Source organism: Triturus cristatus, chromosome 2_2 (assembly GCF_964204655.1).
Source record: "Triturus cristatus chromosome 2_2, aTriCri1.1, whole genome shotgun sequence".
NCBI lineage: Eukaryota > Metazoa > Chordata > Amphibia > Caudata > Salamandridae > Triturus > Triturus cristatus.
The window spans coordinates 1,227,132,353-1,227,152,526 of NC_140582.1; the positions used below are offsets into that span (position 1 = coordinate 1,227,132,353).

General features: G+C 44.2%; 1 protein-coding gene across 1 annotated transcript in view; it reads left to right on the forward strand.

The window, feature by feature from the left end:
* Positions 1–20,174, forward strand: part of LOC146863455 (dedicator of cytokinesis protein 2-like) — a 2,657,619-nt gene that overhangs the window by 1,026,232 nt on the left and 1,611,213 nt on the right. The window contains exon 27 of the mRNA XM_085642885.1: positions 4,575–4,631. Within this exon, the coding sequence (XP_085499011.1) occupies positions 4,575–4,631 (57 nt within the window). The remainder of the gene's footprint in view (positions 1–4,574; positions 4,632–20,174) is intronic.

Genomic DNA, 20,174 nt, shown 5'->3' on the forward strand with positions numbered 1-20,174 from the left:
CTTCGTTCTTCAACAATAAAATTATGACCATCTATTCAACTTTTCCTACTAAGGATAAGCTGGACGTGGCGTTAGACGTCACTTCGGATAAATGGTCAGACTTTCGCCGGTTTGAGAAGGAAGCATCCTTGAAGGAATTAATGAAAGTCAAGTCCGGCTGCCCTTCTGACCCTTGCCCGGCCAGAGTTCTTAAACTTCTAGCCCCTATAGTAAACAACACCTTAAATACTCTTTGGAACACCTCTCTGGAAACTGGAATTTTTCCAACTGACTGGAAAAAAGCCTTTGTTCGTCCTATCCTCAAAAAAGAGGATGCGGACCCGGCAGAGTTGAAAAACTTCAGACCTATCTCTCTGCTACCAGCCCCAGCAAAAATTTTGGAAAAAGAGGTCCAGAGGCAGCTCTCGGACTTTCTTGAATCCAATAACCACCTTCATGACTCCCAGTCAGGCTTCAGGGCGGGGTACAGCACTGAGACGGCTCTTCTAGAGGTGGCAGAGTCAATACGTGAAACGATGGATACGGGAAACTGCGCTATGCTCGTGCTGTTAGATCTCTCGGCGGCATTTGACACGGTCTCCCATAAGATCCTTCTGAACAGGCTTCACCTTTTAGGAGTTACAGGGACCGTGTTACGCTGGTTTCAGTCGTTCCTGGAAGACAGATCACAACAGGTCTTTCTACACCCCCACGTCTCCAGCTCCAGGGCAATGTTACAAGGGGTCCCACAGGGCTCGGCACTTAGCCCGTCACTTTTCAATGTGTATCTTGCCCCTCTAGCATCTATTGTGGAAAAATCGGGTATCCGTGTCGTCTCGTACGCAGACGACACACAACTTATTTTTTCCTTCAAAGAACAAAGCAAGAATGCCTTCACGAATTTCAGGCAGTGTCTTCTGAATATTTCATCCTGGATGACAGATAACTGCCTGAAACTTAATACTGACAAGACTGAGATCTTATTCTTCAACCAGCCTCTCCCACCTCAATCCGAGCTTTGGTGGCCAGTAGAACTAAATCCACCTCCAATTCCGGTCAACTCGGCTAGGAATTTGGGTTTTAGGTTTGACACCCAACTGTCGGGCAAGGCCCAAATATCGCACAGCTCCTCACAGTGCTTCTGGAAACTGAAGGCTTTGCGTAGATGTCTTCACTTCCTTCGTATGAACTGTAGGAAGATGGTGGTCTATGCTCTCATCACCTCTCAGCTTGACTACGCCAACAGCCTCTTCATTGGTCTCCCTGACTATCTCATGAGGAGACTTCAGCGGATTCAAAATGCAGCAGCCAGGCTCATTAGAAATGTGCCCCTACGTTATCACATCACCCCCCATCTGCAAGATCTACACTGGCTCCCTATGAGGAAGAGAGTTATGTTCAAGGTTTTGGTTTTAGCTCACAAAGCTTTGAGAGGGGTGGGTCCTCTCTATTTGAAGCGAAGGCTACAGAAATACCAGAAAGCCAGAACACTTAGCTCTAACAATCTTAACCTCCTGGTTACTCCTCGCTTCAAAAAAGCAAGGACGGGAGGGCGTGCTTTCTCAGTGAGAACTGCGAACTTGTGGAATACAATGCCCAATGACCTGCGGCAGATAGGGGCAGAACTGCCTTTTAGGAAGGCCCTTAAAACTTGGTTATTTGGCCTTCCTTAGTGACAATCTCGCCCTTTAGTCTTTCTCTCTGACCCTCCTCATTGGATGGATGCTAGCGCCGGGACACCTCCGTTGGAGGTAGCTGTTGCGCTCTATAAATATTAATAATAATAATAATAAATAAATAAGGGCGTTCCCTTCCAAATAGCGACTCTCTAACCCATGTACGAATGTTTTGCAACTGCAATTGCGGTCGTAAAACACTTGCAAATTACCACCCTCTTCAAGAGGGTGGTAATAGAGCCGCAAATGGGAAGGGGTGCCCAGGGGACCCCTTCTCATTTGTGACAGGCTCTGAAAATATTTTTTAAGGGCAGGCAGTGGTCCCAGGGACCACTCACTACCTGCCTTTAAAAAATTAAATGAAAACGTTTCATTTTTTTTTTTTCAATGCATCGCGCGCGTTTTCCTTTAAAAAAAAAAACTGCTTTATTAAAAAGCAGTCCCAGACATGGTGGTCTGCTGAGCCCAGCAGGCCACCATCCCTGGGAAGGCTGGCATTCCCATTGGGCTTGCAAATTGCGAGAGGCTCGTTAATATTCATGAACCTCACAATTTGCGACCCGATTGGGAATCTCAAACATTGTATAACACACTGTTGTACATGGCAAATAGCGCCTCGCAAATTGCGAGTCGCAAATGAGTCGCAATTTGCGAGGCACTGTTTTGTTGGTCGTACATCTGGCCCTTAATGTTTTTTACGCCTCTGGGGACACAATCTTGCTCCAGGAGGATAAACTCCTCCATCTGCACCCCGTCGATTGTTGGCTGCGCTGTTACCTCATTTGTATCCTGCAGACACACCCTCTTGTCCTGGACAGCTGTGAATGTGTGGTTGGTGTATACATATGACCATGTAGCTTTGTGGGTGTCCACTGATGTTACAAGTGAGGCCACTTGTAACATTACCTCCAGCCGCCACCATAGCAGTAACAGACCGCCCAGAGCTGATACTATTTACCGCCCAGCAGGCGCTCAGCCGGGGTCTCAAAGTGAGTGAAGTCTGTCGTCAGTATCCACACCAGGATGCTTTGGTTATGTCACGTGCAGGCAGTAATTCAGGATTGGCAGATCCACAGTGGCACTATTTCATCCTCTCGAAAGTGAAAATGAATTCTGGGCAGAGGTATTTTTACTGATCAGCAGTAAATGACCATTACAAACAATGGGGAGACCCAAAAACAATCCGTAGGACCTGGGCAGCATTTGTTAAAAGACACAAGTAGTCCTAGTGGAGAACACCAATTCTTCAAGAGAGAAACTTCTCAAAACTTTTTCAAACTCAAGAAAAAACAAAAAACGACAATACATGCCACTAGGAATAGATTTCAATCCCCAGTTTTGTATATTGGCAACTTGTTGTTCGATTGGTAGATTTAAACTTGGAAGGACCAATCGAATACCAAATTGCTGGGTGTTCTCTGCCAGGACCACTTGTGTCTTTTAACAGCAGTAATTACGTCATGGATAAGTACCATGACTTCATTTCCTCAGCTCCAGCATCAATTCCTGAATGCAGCAGCGCTTGGAGAGCAGTATGTGTTGACCATAGCAGAATTTGTGTGTCATGGATGCCCACGTCGTCCCAGGCTGTGTATGGATAGAATGTGTGTGCGCGTGGGAGTGAACACGCGGCATTGGGGGACATCGAGGCCTAGAGATCCCTCCTGAGGACCAGGTGAGGGGGCGCACCCGTGTCTAAGGACACAGCGAGAGCTGCCTCAGTCTGTCTGAGAATGTATTGGAACCGTCCTACCCCGGGGTGAAATGAAAGATAAGAGATAAAGACGGACTGGTGAAGAACGGATTAATTAAGTGAAGAGCCCAACATGTCAGTTCCCGCCTCACTCTTGCAAGTGTGGTTTGCAGTAGCATAGGAAGGAACAAGGCTTGTGCAACATAGGAACGCGCCTTGTTAGCATAGGAAGCAACAAGGCTTGTGCAACATAGGAACGCGCCTTGTTAGCATAGGAAGGAACACGGCTTGTGCAACATAGGAACGCGCCTTGTTAGCATAGGAAGGAACAAGGCTTGTGCAACATAGGAACGCGCCTTGTTAGCATAGGAAGGAACAAGGCTTGTGCAACATAGGAACGCGCCTTATTAGCATAGGAAGGAACAAGGCTTGTGCAACATAGGAACGCGCCTTGTTAGCATAGGAAGGAACAAGGCTTGTACAACATAGGAACGAGCCTTGTTAGCATAGGAAGGAACAAGGCTTGTGCAACATAGGAATGCGCCTTGTTAGCATAGGAAGGAACATGGCAGGTGCAACATAGGAACGCGCCTTGTTAGCATAGGAAGGAACAAGGCTTGTGCAACATAGGAACGCACCTTGTTAGCATAGGAAGGAACAAGGCTTGTGCAACATAGGAACGCGCCTTGTTAGCATAGGAAGGAACAAGGCTTGTGCAACATAGGAACGCGCCTTGTTAGCATAGGAGGGAACAAGGCAGGTGCAACATAGGAACGCGCCTTGTTAGCATAGGAAGGAACAAGGCTTGTACAACATAGGAACGCACCTTGTTAGCATAGGTAGGAACAAGGCAGGTGCAACATAGGCACGCGCCTTGTTAGCATAGGAAGGAACAAGGCTTGTGCAACATAGGAACGCGCTTTGTTAGCATAGGAAGCAACAAGGCTTGTGCAACATAGGAACGCGCCTTGTTAGCATAGGAAGGAACAAGGCTTGTGCAACATAGGAACGCGCCTTGTTAGCATAGGAAGGAACAAGGCAGGTGCAACATAGGAACGCGCCTTGTTAGCATAGGAAGGAACAAGGCTTATGCAACATAGGAAGGCGCCCTGTCCACCCTCCACATTTAGAATATTTTTCCCTTGATGTGACTGGAGTAGTTTAGCTCTGCCTCTAACCCTTCTCAGGGCATTGTTGACAATCACATCTTTTTATTTTTATTTTAGGGCGGCGACGAAATTCCTCCCTCCAAAGAAAATGTCGCCTCTGCAGAGCTGGAATCGGTAAGAGAGTGAGACTTGTGTTTGGAGGGTCTCCACGGGAAGGCCACACGCGAGGCCGCATAGGGTCCACCTCTGTGTCGCTCAGCAGAGAGCCGCTTCCAAAGCCACCTGGATGGTGCCTCATCTGTGGGGGGTAACGAGACCTACATATCAGGTTCTATAGGAAGAGGATGGCTAAAGGTCTTGAGCAGGGTTTATAACTTAAAGCACAGCAGCTTCGCATCTTACTATATAAATCTGCTCACCTCTAGCGCCTATATGGATCACTAGACTGCTCCAGCCGCTAGACTTCAGCACCGTACACACATAAACCCTGGAGTACTCGAGCACGTACTCTCACAACACATTACTGGTATTGATGTTTAGACAAATGCAATCAACTAATGTTCAAAACTCACTTTTAAGGAGGTTGTGTTTACTGCTCTGTTTGGCTCCTTAACCATGTCAAATCGTTCCTATGTCCTCATAAGACTATGTAGAGCGCCCTCTCCCCACACCCAGGCATTGCCTGCTCTGCCTCGTCCAGTCTTCACAAGGAGTGACTCTCTTCATCCACAGAACCCGCTTACGCACCCGAAGTAAAGAAATCCCTCCCAACATGGCCACCATTACACTGATAGAGCAAGATGAAAGTACTTCCTGGGAGTCACTTCCTGTTGTTATTAACCCTAAGATCTAGAGTGGATAGTCAACAATCACATTCTCAATCAGAATAGGGGGGTAAGCTTGGGGGGAGGGTTTCATGGTTGTTACAAGGATGATCAGGGCTGGAGTAATGAACGTTACTGTTAAGTAATTGAGTCATTTCCCCAGACCCCTCCCAAACGTTTTTTTTAAGACATGAGCTGACACCTTACACAGTTAGTCTGGGGAGGGAAGCAGGCACGTGTTAGATGGTAAGTGCTCACCCTGCCAAACGACAGGGGAGGGTATGGTGTCCCAGATCTACAATTCTACTATCTAGTGGCCCAATGCTGCTATGCCCATGCATGGTTTCATCCAGATGCCAGGATCCCATTTATTCGTCCAGAAGCAGACTTTGTTCTGCCGGAACGGTTATCCACTGTTCTGCCCAAGGGCGTCCCTAGGACCCCTATGACATACAAACTGTATTTACTACAAGTTGGGCATGGGATAAATTGAGGTGGTTGACTGGAGCCCCGACATTATATTCCTCTGCCTTACCTATCCCCAATACTCGTTGGCTGCCGATAATGGGTGAACGACTGGTAATGCGCACTTTGACCTCATTCGATATTTCCAAAATGGCGATTTATATCCAGAGGGCCACATCTACTCGCTTGTAGACGATGCCCACTTTCATGACAGTAGCTTTATGGATAAATTTGTCTTAGGTCGCATCCATTCAGCGCTGTACGCCGCACTGCCTAATTTCCTGATAGAACCAGAGTCGTTTACCCCGCTTACGTTGATCATCGAGAGTACTAGTGGTGCACATCTAATCTCCAAACTGTATAAAGCATGCGCTGGGATGAGGCCAGTAAACGACAACAATGTCCGTAGTGACTGGGGGACATTTGACATGGACTTGTCCTAAGCTACATTCCTACTGGGAATAAATACACAGCATTTTAGGGAAAATGATTACCCTGCCCCTGATTCCGACGCCGGAAGTAGCATTACTGGGATACACGGTTAACTTCCCCAAAGGGGTTAGACGATTGGCATCACTGGGACTGTTACTGGCGAAAAGAGAGATATCAATACATTGGGGCCGCAAGACCGCTCCTACCCGGCAGGGTTGACTTCGCAGCATGGCCTACCGTAACACCAATAGCGAGGTCTATGCCAGCATCATGCCTAGTTATTCCCGTCCTAAAGCCATATGGGGCCCATATCGTACATACGTGGACAGCCTGCGGCAAGACTCCAGCTCTCAACTAGACCATGGCATTGTTCCAGAGGGGGTGCGGTAACCGGCTTAAATCCCTCCGGCCTAACCATACTACAATGACTATTAACAGCCATGGCATTGCCTGAATGTTTGGCCGAGTATGTTCACTATTTCTCCGATGTTGGGGGTCTCTGCACTGCCTGGGATCAGCAGCGGTTGGGGGCGTACGGGGGCTCTCGAGGTGACAACTTTACTGTATTTGTGATTTCTTTATACCAGCCATGATAATTATGCCAATTTTGGAACGCTACATGTCAATGCTTTGATCACTGCGACATTAATACTGTTATTGATGGTGAACTTTTTTGCATATATGTATCCTTTAACATGTTACAAACTGGAAAAATAAAGTCTTAAAAGAAAAAAAAAGTAATTGGGTCATTTCATGAGGTGTATAAAGCCACAAAATAATTGAATGAGGCAGAGGGTACTTCCTGGATGGTATTGATTAGCGATTGGGTAGGGTCCTGAAGCAACGGTAAGAGGTAATCAAAGGCAGACATTTCTTAAACTCTAAAGCGTTTAATTTAACTACAGCATCCTAACCACGAATTCTCTTTCCTCATTTTCCCCACCTTCTCCTCCCACCATTCTATTCATCATCCTACAACATCTTTACTTATATGCATTTTATTCCATACAGTTTGAACATGGGCGCTATAGGTCCTCATCTGTAATTTGGGACCCTCGATCCACGCCTCCTGTCCACCACCAAGTAGCCCTGAAATAATGACAAAAGTAATGTTACCTGAATTTTTATCAAGGAGTGCTCCTGGTATAGAATGTCTTTCTTTTTATCCCTTACTCTTTTACATAGAGCTCGTACAGACAAAACAAAACGCGCCATTTGTAACCCATATTTGCAGCTAAAAGCTCACACTCATCCATTGAGTTGTTGTAACCCAGTTGGACCAGCAGCCACGTCACATTTTACAGATGAGGGTGTTACTGTCCATTGTACGGACAGCAGTGTTCAGCCCCTGGTAAATACAGGGTGCCGGGCACAGGCCCACTTAAGGCATTACAGAAGGACCCTCTCTTAGCGCCTCCATTGTCTGTAATTATATCCCTGTGAGCTGATGGCCACGGTCAGCGCAGTTACCTGTCGCAGCGAGGCACTGCCTTACAGCCTAATGCGTCTCCAGCAGCAAATGTGAGCGCCATTAAGCCTGATTCATGGCAATCTTTTAACTTCATTAGAACACTTTTATTTCTGAGTGACAAAGCCTAAAAGACTCTGGTAGGTGCTTACAAGCGAAAAACATGATTATATATTATTGCACTTTATATAGGATCATTGCAGCTCTCATTGTGGTTCAGAATGCATCCGATGCTATTTATTTCAAGAGGTTCATAACCTCTATTTATTCTTTGAAAACACGTGTTGTTTTTTTCTTTGAATAGCCGCCTCTCACCGGTAGATTCGCCATCCCATTTCACCCGAGGAGCCCAGCTAGCAGTTACTGCATTTTAATTTTCTGTTCTTTGGAATCAAACCACTTACGCAAAGCAGGGTTGGAGGCCTCCCTTTGTAAAATATAGGGACATTTAAAAAATGCTTATTAAACTGGAAAAAAATATAAATATATTATTTTAATATATTTCTTTTAAATGCAGAACAAAATAAAAAATGGCCCAACCCTATTTACTCAATGTAGAGTTAAATGCATAAGTGATTTTAATTCATTATATTGTTTTATAGTCTAAAATAATAAAATCATCTCAAATCAATTCACCCACACACCAGGTCTCCTGGAAACACACCATGTCCCCTCTAAAGAACTCAGATAATGCAACAGCTCATCCCGTTACTCAAGAGTTCACAGACAAACGCGCATATCATGGACAAAGCAGACACATTGGACTCATACTGAAAACAGAGACAAAGCATCAGCACTGACCCTCTTACAAAGCTACAATCTAAGAATACTCTAACCCAGCCTCTCCGTTCCTTCAAACACATTTCACACAATAAATGTATGGACCTGGTCAAAGCAAGCAGGCCTGCCGGCAGCCCTTCCGACCCATGTCCATCGCAAACCTTCAAGACAATTCTTCTAACAGCCTCTGCTGCCACTCCAGTAAGAAGAATCATCAACAATTTCTTGACTACCGGAAAATTTCCAGAAGAACTCAAAAACTCATACATACGCCCATTACTGAAGGAAACAAATTTGGACCCTCTGAACCCAAACAACTACAGACCCATTACTAATGGACCTTTCCTGGGCAAACTGATAGAAAGAGCAGCGTTCGCCCAGATGTCACAAATCATTGAAGAGAATGCCATACTCTCAGACTTCCAAACAGGATTCCGTCCGGGAAGAGGCACAGAATCTGCCCCCTTGCCATCTGGGATGACCTGAAGAGCACAGTAGACAGCAACGGGGTTGCTGCGCTACTTCTCTTGGACCTCTTGGCTGCCTTTGACATGGTTGACCATGACACTCTGAAACAAAGACTCTATGAAGCCGGCATAGAGGGGACTGCTCTAGACTGGATCGCATCCCACCTTCACAACAGAACTAATGTCATCTATACCCCACCTTCCTTGTCCAAACCGTACTCCACAAAAGCAGGGGTCCCTCAAGGCTCTATTATCTCGCCCAGGCTTTTCAACATCTACATGAAGTCATTACCGGTACTGATCAATCAATTTCACCTCACGTGCTACAACTATGCATTTGACACACAAATACTCCTTCACCTGCAATGCCCCAAAGACATTGGAAACCGCCAATTTTCAGTTGTCTCAGAGCAGTGACTCAATGGATGACATGTCGCCATCTCAAATTGAATGCTTCTAAAACAGAAATACTCATGTGTGGCGATTGGAAACATTATGACCCGCTCGCACGTGGCCTGATGATCTGGGAACACCGCCTAAAATATTGAAGGAAGGAAGAAACCTCAGAATGACCATGGACTCCAAGCCATAATGAATGCCCGAGTGGACAAACTAGCACGATCAAGCTTTTTTACTATAAAAACTCTGCGACAAATCTTCCCCCATTTGGGATTTCCACACAAGGTTCAAGCTACCATCTCCCTTGTTCTGCCCAAACTCGATTACACCAATGGCCTCTACCACGGATCACCTTTAACAACCATGAAAAGACTACAGTGGATTCAGAACTCAGCTGCCAGACTACTCTTGCATATCAAACCGCGAGACCACATCTCTCCTGCCTTGAAAGCCCTGCATTGATTACAGGTTGCCAGAAAATCCATGTTCAAGCTGCTTTGTATCACCCACAAAGTGGTACATGGAACAGGACCGCTCTTCATTAGGAATAAAATCACCAAATACATTAAACAAAGGAATCTGCGCTCTACAGTGGCACCTCGCCTCAAAATCCCAAGATACAAAAAATAACCATGGGTGGCACATCCTTCTCTGTTCAAGCAGCCAAAATAGGGAACTCTTTACCCCCCAACATAAGATCCACGGATAACCACCTTATCTTCAGAAGGGTACTCAAGAATTGGCTCTTCCCCACTTAACCACAATATGCAAAGAGACAGAAATATACAACATATCTCTCTGAATATAATCATTTATTTGAACTATAAATATGTACCTATATAAGTGCATTGCTTTGTATAAACATGTAGAATTATTATGTTTACATTTTTTTATATATATATATAGCTATTCATTAGTTCTGCTTAACAAATGTACATTTTACTGATAGTTAAATTATTCTGTGTTTAACATATATATAAGTGGCTGTATAAAGAAGTACATCTTTCTGTCATAACTATTTATCTACAATTGCTTCACTATTGATCTACAAAATATATATATATAGTTATATATATATATATATATATATATATATATATAATTATATATATATATATATATATATATATATATATATATATATATATATATATATATATATATCCTTTTTCTGCACTTATATTGTGATGCTTAATGAATTGGCATTCGAACTGCAGCCCACCGGAGCTTGCATGATTTCAATTTGTTTTGGTTATTATTAATCTACGAATCATTCATGTACGCATAACAGCAGAACCATGTGTTTACAGTTAATGTTTTAGTTTAAAACACAATGAAGTCCCGTGTTTTTGCTAGCATCAGTGTTCATATTTGAAATTTTGCGAGCACACTGTTATAGTAATTTATTGACTTATATGATGTTCAATAATCACTTTTTGTTTTCGTAGTTGATAACATTCGGCTACTGTAACAACGATATATTGTATTTTACAACATGCTAAGATGGCGCTGATATGTGTATCAGTAAGCGTAGTCTATCTCTGAAGTCCTTCTTCAATGTCATTGAATTAGGGAGGATGTAAATACAGGAAGTGCATAATGTTAACCACACCGTGATAAAGCTGCAAAGCGAAACGCGTTGGTGAGGCGCTACCTTGCCCATTAAATCTTGCAACATACACTCCTGTGTGTCCTGGATTTCTTTTGGATAAGCAAAAGTTGGTGATGAATATATATATATATATATAAAATTACATTTGAAAGTACAACAACTCTTGAAAGCCAGAGCTTCTTTAATGCATCTTTTATCTACATATACTACCTTCCTTTATGTATCTATATACCTTGCATGTACTTATGGATCTATATCTTTATTACTTTTGGATCTATATATGTATTACGTTTACTTATTTATTACTTTTCTTCTAATTCGGCATATCCTATGCACTACCCTAGTTTTTTACCCTATAACGCTCCCAATAAATCCTCTACCTCAACTCTCTGACTCATCTCAAACCTCTTTCCACTACTCTTTCCAATGCACTACCCTATTTTTCACCCTATACCTCTATCAATATATCCTCTAAATCCACTCTCTCATTCAAACTAAACCCCATACCACTACTATGATCCCAAAATAACCCTTTCGAGACTCTTCCCTACTCCACCCCTCCTTGCCTCATCTCATACCTCTTTTACTATTCCGATCCCCCAAAACAAGCCTTTCGAAACCCTCCCTCTGACTCCTCTCCCTCCACCTCCCTTTTACTCATCCCAAGCCTCCTCCTACTGCTCTGAGCTCCAAAAAAAAAAACATAAATCCTTCCCTCTTCTATCTCTCCACTATTCTTTTCAATCCAAATAACAGACTAACACGTGCACCACTCAAATTACTTTCATATTTTCCATATGCAAATTCACCACTAATCCTGTTTGGGTTCCAAAATAGCGTGCTACTCGCAGAAAAAGTGCTTCAGCACCCCATTAAGGGTAGCAAGCGCTATATGAATGCAAACCTTTTTCTCTCTTCTATCCCTCCACTATCCTTCTCAATCCAAATAACTGACTCACATATCCATCACTCAAATCACTTTCCTATTTCACTATACTAATTCACCACTAATTCTTTATGGGTTTCTGAGTAGTGTGCTACTCACCGAAAAAGCACTTTGACGCCTAGTCAGTGGTAGTAAGTGCTATATAAATGGAATTGCAATGCAATGTAATATGAAATGTAAAATAAATTTAAAGATTTATTAAAAACAAAAAAAACTCACCTAAAACAAAATATTTGGATTTAATTATTATGTATTAAGTAATACAAATTGCAAAATGTTATGTATTGAATTAATTTAATTTGAATTAATTAAACTAATTCTAAATGTCGTTGATACATTAAAATATGTAGTAAAATATGTTATCATTAAACAATCCTTATTATTAAAACATGGTATTTTTTAACATCAAAGTTGTTCTATATTTGTTTGTTAAAAAAGGTTCTAATGAATTATTTTAATTTAGCAACATTTCCACTGGGGTTTTAAGTCTCGGCCTCATTTATTTTACTTTATATAATTGTAGTAGTTTAGTTGCAGCATCAGTTTGGCCACGTGTGGTGTTGGACTTACTCCAGCTTCTTTTTGGCTGTATCAACTTTACACTTGTAACTTTGGCTCCACCCTCTTTTTGAGGCGGTGGAGATTTGTAAGCCTACACTTTTGAGTGACATTACACTCGTAAATGGTGAATAGCGAGAAGTAGTAAAGTTATTCAAAAGTGTAAGAGTAAACTTATATATGTAACTTACTCACACATCATCTTTGTGAACAGCCCTGCATGTCTTTAGTAGAAAATACCTTGGACCAATTTGACTCTGACTCCACACCCACCTTTTGTGGAGTTCCGCAGGGCTCCTCTCTGAGCCCCACCCTATTCAATATATATGCGTCTCCATTGGCTAACCTGATTGGATCCTTTGGGCTGGAGGCATTATCCTATGCTGATGATACACAACTAATTGAGTCTATTACAAAGGGTATAGATGCCTCTGCCCCCAATGTCGACAACTGCATGCAGGCCGTGGCTACCTGGATGGTAAATAATTACCTTCGAATAAATGGGGACAAAACTGAGGTCCTAGTCTTTGGTAGCCAACAATCTGTATGGACCCACTCATGGAGGGCAGGAGTGCTTGGACTATGTCCTTGTCCTGTTGCTTCAGCAAATAATCTTGGTATCATAGTTGACAACAAGCTGTCTTTAGATCTCCAGGTTAATAGGACAGGCTCATCCTGCTTCTGGGTCATCAGAACCCTTAGGAAGGTGTTTCAGTTTCTCTCTCTCCCCGCGTGGAAACAAGCAGCTGGGGCCCTGACTCTGTCCAGGGTGGGCTACTGTAATGCTCTCTCTCTCTGGACATCAACAAGGCATCTATTAATAAGCTGCAATTGTCCAGGATGCTGCAGCTAGACTTGCCTTGGATGTTCCTAAATTTCACTCGACCTCTGCTGCCATTCGGACACTCCATTGGCTCCCAGTGAGAAACGAATCTCGTTCAAGGCCCTATGCATTGTTCATAGGGTGCTTCATTACTCGGGTCCGGAGGGAATCAAACACTTCTTCCAACGGTATGTCCCTAATAGACAGTTGCGTTCTGCCAATAAAAATCGGCTGGTTAGTCTCAGGTTTAGGAGGACTAGGTGGGGAGGAAGAGCCTTTGCTGTGGCGGCCTCTAAGCTGTGGAACACTCTCCCTATATCAATCTCCTGCCTTGAGTCACAACCTTTCTTTCGTAAGTCTTTAAAGACCTGGCTTTATGCCCTTTAACTTTTTCCTGAGAGAATTGATGCTCCCGTTCTTCTGGCAGTGGATCTGATTTTTAGCGCCTTGACGCCTCTGGACAATTGTTCGCGCTCAATAAGATGGTCATTCATTCATTCATTCATTCATTCATTCATTCATTCATTCATTCATATCTGTCTGCAAACTGTGGCCTTTTATTCTCTAAGGTCAATAATGTTGGGCATTACATTGCAAAACACCCAGTCTTATTTCCTGCTCTCAGAATCTGTGATAAACACTCGTGTTTTTTATCTCCTGGGAAATCTCTCTCCCACTGATTCTGCATGCACTCTTCACATACACATGCACATGGCCTCTGTCACAACCACTTATCCAGGGATTCATAAACAAATGTCTATAAACATCTTGGGGCAGATTTACAAGCCATTTGCGCTGCCAGTACGTCACTTTTTGAACCAGACACATTTCCAGATTTACGAGGAATCATAAACCTGTAAATGCGTCAGTATGCTATGCCACCCTAGGGGTGGCGTGGCGAGGCGCAACGATGAGAAATGATTTCATTTCTCCTCGTTTTTTTCCTCTTTCAATGCGTGCTGCATTCTACAGCGCACATTGAAAGAGGAAAACGCCTGTAGTGATTGTTTTCGTGCAGGAAGGTGCCCCCGTGATGCAAGGGTGCATGCGCCGGCACATGGCAGCTGTTTGTGTGCAAGCGCAGGGGAGAGCACCGGAATGCGGCATATCAATGTAAATATGTTGCATTCCTGTGCCCCGAAAGTGCCGCAGCGTGGCGCAGCCAAAGGGCGTGCGGTGCCACGCTGCGGCACTTTCTTGTAAATCTGCTCCCTTATGTCGCACGTTGACTTCCAGCAGATATTTCTGTGGCTGTTTACAGACTCTTTTTGGACACTACAGTTTTGACCAAATTTAGTTCCACACGCACTTTGCTACCATATCATGGAGAAATAGCGTAAGTCAAGTGCAGTGGTGTCCGCTGCATTTCCACTTTCCAAACAGTATTCAGACAAAACAGACCACTAAAGCTGCAGAATGGGTCTGTGAGGAACATACCGCCTTTCTACAGATGATCTAATTTAACAGAATTATTAGGCATCCCAAATGCATTACCAATGGATTTCTCATTATAGGAAAAAATGTCTAAGGAACTTTATTTAGCATTGGAAATACAAATGCCTCTGAGATGGTCGTTAATAGCGTACAACCCACAGCAAGCGAGCTGCATTTGAATACCAGCCTGTATGCGGTCACCAAATACCCAGGCAACAACAAAAGAATGGTTGGCTCCACTGTCCTCTTAATTTACACTCTTAGGGGCACATGCATCAAAATTGTAAATTGCAAATACTTAATTGCTAATTCCTGAGAATGGAAATTAGGTAATCGCAATTTACAATGCATGAAACTCAGAGAGTTTCAGATTGAGATTCAAAGGGGGTCACAAATCGCTCTTCCTCATTAATATTAATAAGTAAGATCGCAATATGCAACCCCCTAGAAATCGCCAAAATCACGGGGATGGTGGCCTGCTAAGGTCAGTCAGCAGACCGCCATGTCAGTGATTGCTTTTAAATAAAACAATCTTTTTTTTGTAAAGCAGCCTGTTTTCCTTGAAGGAAAACAAGATGCTTTACAAAAAGTAAAATGAAACGTTTTTTTTTTCATTTTATAAGACCAGACAGTGGACCCACGGACTACTGCCTGCTCTTAAAAATGTTTTTACAACCCTTCACAAAGTGGAAGGGGTCCCTTGTGCACCCATTCCCATTTGAGAATGGGTTACCACCTACTTAAGGTGGTAATATACAAATGTTTTGCAACCGCATTCACTGTCACAAAACATTCATGCATAACGTTAGGATTTGGTATTTGGAAGGGATGCCCTAAACACGCCCCTTCCAAATACCGAATCGCAAACTCATTTTGCGGTTCGGTAACAGGTTACTGAATTGCAAAAAGAGGTTTGCTGCATCAGAAAAGTATTTTTTGCGTTCCCAAACAGGCCGATTCTGCAAACCAGTCCGTTTACGAAGGCAAAAATGCTTGATGCATGTGCCCCTTAATTCTGGCTCTTGGTTGAAATTTACTGCCATCTGTAAAAAGTACCAGTATTTAGCTGCTGAACATAAGGAATCTCTGTGTTCCATCAATGATAATTTTACCACTCTTACTAATTTCTACGGACGGTATTTCCGACTGGCTGTAATGCTACATCAGCAGCAGAAGTTTGGGTTACTGCTACTTCCAAACAGTAGTAAGTACTTTCATACCAGTAAGATTTCTTTTAGAATAACCCGCCCTTCCTCACTGGAACCCAAGTAGGTATGCTACTTTGGATTTTAACTTAATTTGGGAACTAATTGACTGTTCATAACCTTGAAAGAAGTTCAGTGGTGCAAGATCAAAATGTGGAGGGTGCCAGTAGTAAAGACTGAGAGAGTGTGGATAATGGGTCGAGTAGGAGGGAGTTCTAGTGTGGTGGATATCGGGTTTAGTACAAGAGAGTTCCAGTGTGGTGGATATCGAGTCTAGTACAAGAGAGTTCCAGTGTTGTGGATATTGGGTCTAGTAGGAGGGAGTTCCAGTGTGGTAGTTATCAAGTCTAGTAGGAGAGACTGCCAGTAGGGCAGAGTTCTAGTGTTGTGGATTTGGTCTAGTTCCAGTGTGGTGGATTTTGGGTCTTGTAAGAGAGAATTCCAGTGTGGTAGATATCAGGTCTGGTACAAGAGAGTTCAACTGTGGTGGATATTGAGTCTAGCAGGAGAGAGTTCCAGTGTGGCGGATATTGGGTCTAGTAGGAGGGAGTGCCAGTGTGGCAGATATCGGGTCTTGTAGGAGAGAGTTCCAGTGTGGTAGTTATCAAGTCTAGTAGGAGAGAGTTCCAATGTGGTATATCTCAGGCCAGGTGGGGCACCGTTCTAGTGTTGTGGATTGGGTCTAGTTCCAGTTTGGCAGATATTGGGTCTATTAGAAGAGAGTTCCAGTCTGGTGGCTATCGGGTCTAGTGGATGAGAGCTCCAGTGTGATGGATATCGGGTCTAGTAGGTGAGAGCTCCAGTGTGGTGGATATCGGGTCTAGTAGGAGAGTTCCAGTGTGGTGGATATCGGTTCTAGTAGGTGAGAGTTCTAGTGTAGTGGATATTGAGTCTAGTAAGAGAGAGTTCCAGTGTGGTGGATATCAGGTCTAGTAGGAGACAGTTCCAGTGTGGTGGATATTGGGTCTAGTAGGAGGGAGTTCCAGTGTGGTGGATATCAAGCCTAGTAGTAGGGAGTGCTAGTGTGGTGTATATCGGGTCTAGTAGGAGAGAGTTCCAGTAGGGCAGAGTTCTAGTGTTGTGAAATCAGTCTAGTTTCAGTGTGGTGGATTTTGGGTCTAGTAAGAGAGAATTCCAGTGTGGTAGATATCAGGTCTGGTACAAGAGAGTTCAACTGTGGTGGATATTGAGTCTAGCAGGAGAGAGTTCCAGTGTGGCGGATATTGGGTCTAGTAGGAGGGAGTGCCAGTGTGGCAGATATCGGGTCTTGTAGGAGAGAGTTCCAGTGTGGTAGTTATCAAGTCTAGTAGGAGAGAGTTCCAATGTGGTATATCTCAGGCCGGGTAGGGCACCGTTCTAGTGTTGTGGATTGGGTCTAGTTCCAGTTTGGCAGATATTGGGTCTATTAGAAGAGAGTTCCAGTCTGGTGGCTATCGGGTCTAGTAGATGGGAGCTCCAGTGTGGTGGATATTGGGTCTAGTAGGAGAGTTCCAGTGTGGTGGATATCGGGTCCAGTAGGTGAGAGTTCTAGTGTAGTGGATATTGAGTCTAGTAAGAGAGAGTTCCAGTGTGGTAGATATGAGGTATAGTAGGAAGGAGTTCCAGTATGGCTGATATTGGGTCTAGTAGGAGGGAGTTCCAGTGTGGTGGATATCAGGTCTAGTAGGAGGGAGTTCCAGTGTGGTGGATATTGAGCCTAGTAGTAGGGAGTGCTAGTGTGGCGGATATCAGGCCTAGTAAGAGAGAATTCCAGTGTGGTAGATATCAGGTGTAGTACAAGAGAGTTCAACTGTGGTGGATATTGGGTCCAGCAGGAGAGAGTTCCAGTGTGGCAAATATCTAGTCTTGCAGGAGAGAGTTCCAGTGTGGCGGATATCGGGTCTTGTAGGAGAGAGTTCCAGTGTGGTATATATCAGGTCTATTAGGAGAGAGGCCCGATGTGGTGGATCTCAGGCCAGGTAGGGCGCAGTTCTAGTGTTGTGGATTGGGTCTAGTTCCAGTGTGTTGGATATTGGGTCTATTAGGAGAGAGTTCCACTGTGGTGGCTATCAGGTCTAGTAGGTGATAGTAGGTCAGAGCTCCAGCGTGGTGGATATTAGGTCTAGTAGGAGAGAGTTCCAGTGTGGTGGATAGTGAGTCTAGTAAGAGAGAGTTCCAGTGTGGTAGATATCAGGTCTAGTAGGAGAGAGGCCCAATGTGGTGGATCTCAGGCCAGGTAGGGTGCAATTCTAGTGTTGTGGGTTGGGTCTAGTTCCAGTGTGTTGGATATTGGGTCTATTAGGAGAGAGTTCCACTGTGGTGGCTATCGGGTCTAGTAGGAGAGAGTTCCAGTGTGTTGGATATCAGGTCTTGTAGGAGGGAGTTCCAGTGTGGTGGATCTTAGGCCCAGCAGGGCAGAGTTCTAGTGCCCAGGAGTGAATATTTCCAGTGTGGCCGATCTCAGGCCTAGTAGGACAGATTTTCAGTATGACAGATCTAAGGACCAATAGGAGAGACTTTCATGTTGGTGGATCTCATTTCCAGTATGGCAGAGTTCCAGTGTGGCAGATATGTGGTTCAGTATGAGGGAGTCCCAATGTGGTGGACTTCAGGTCCAGTAAGACAGAGTTCCAGCTTGTTGGTTCTCAGGTCCAGAAGGACAGCGTTGCAGTGTGGCAGATCCCAGGTGCAGCAGTACAGAGATCCAGTTCGGTGGATCATAGGTCCAGTAGGACAGTGTTGCAGTGTGGCAGATCTCAGGTTCAGTAGGGCAGAGTTCCAGTTCGGTGAATCTCAGGTGCATTAGGACCGTGTGTCAGATCGCAGGGACAGTAGGACAGAGTTCTAGTATGGTGGATCTCAAATAAATCTCAAATTAATGTTTGCTTTCATGTTGTGTGTTAAAAAAATGCTGTCCTACAGCCTTTTCTTTCACACTCCCTGTACCCCAGTGAGATTGTCAAATAATTCACTTTGCTTTGCTTACTCTGACTGCAAAGCGAGAGGAGTTTGCAAATACCAGTCCCATGTTAACAAAATAAGCAGCAGAAGACGTAGCCTGACATTTGACCTCTGTCTTTAAAGCGCAACAAATATGACAAGATAAATTCAGAATTTAAAGGCATCTTAATTTAATGCTTAGAATGTTTGGAGCCACTAAAATCTGCTCATGATTAACCAGTGGGTCGTGGATAAAACCAAGTATATGATTCTGAACCCGGGACACTCGACTAGAGGAACCCAACATTAGCAGGGACGCCAATCGAGCATCTGCGCTCTTTCGGGTATTTGGGTATTACACTAACGGAACATCTTGGGGTGGCATACTCACATTACCCAGCGTAGATTAAAAATGGAACAAGTAGTTGGAGGAATAACTAAAATGTCACTAAGCTCACAGTTCCGACTCATTCTGTCGGCAATACAGATCTACAACCACAAGGCCCTTGGAACAGCCTCAAAGCTGTGGCGGCACGTGGGTGTGACTCCCCTAGTCATAGTAGAAAATAGATGTATGAGCCAGTGGGTAGGTGTACCTAAAACACCTCCCTGCTCCCACTCAGGCTGGAACTTGGGCTTAGAACACTTTCTGACAGGACAGGACTGAGCCCCATACTATACAGGAGGAGAATTTGGGCTACCCCAGAGCTGCATGCCTATCGCCAGGGCATAGAGGAAATATTATGCATTTTACCCTGGCTAAAATATGTGAAACCCACACTGATAGTGATTGGGAAAAAAAGCTGGTGGAATGCCCCTAGTGATGCTGGGGCAACCAACCCCCACAAGACACAAATCAACCCAACCTATTGGCAGCATTACGAGTGTCTATTACATACTCAGATGAACTTTGTCCCACTAACTGATTTATCCTAACAGTTAAGGACTCCTACTCAAAGGAGGACTTTCTGGATAAGATAGAGCTACCATTAGCCAGGCATATTTATCTGCAGCCTCGGTATGGGGCATTGCCCCTTCATTCTTTTACTGCACAATGGGCTCGAGTACCCAGGGCTGACGATCGGTGCAGCTCATCCTGTAGCGACCCTAAAGAAATCCTCAAGCATGCTATGTTCTTCTACGTAGCCTACACAAGCAGTAGGAGGTGCTGAATAATCCTTCTGTGGTGCACTTGGGTGTCGGGAGAACGAGGAAGCCCTAAAGATTATGAGATCAGATGCGTGTCGGGAGCACCAGGAGGCCTAAAGGATTATGAGATCAGATGTGTGTCAGGGAGCACCAGGAGGCCCTAAGGATTATGAGATCAGATGGGTGTCTAGAGCACCAGGAAGCCCTTAGAATTATGAGATCAGGAGCGTGTCGGG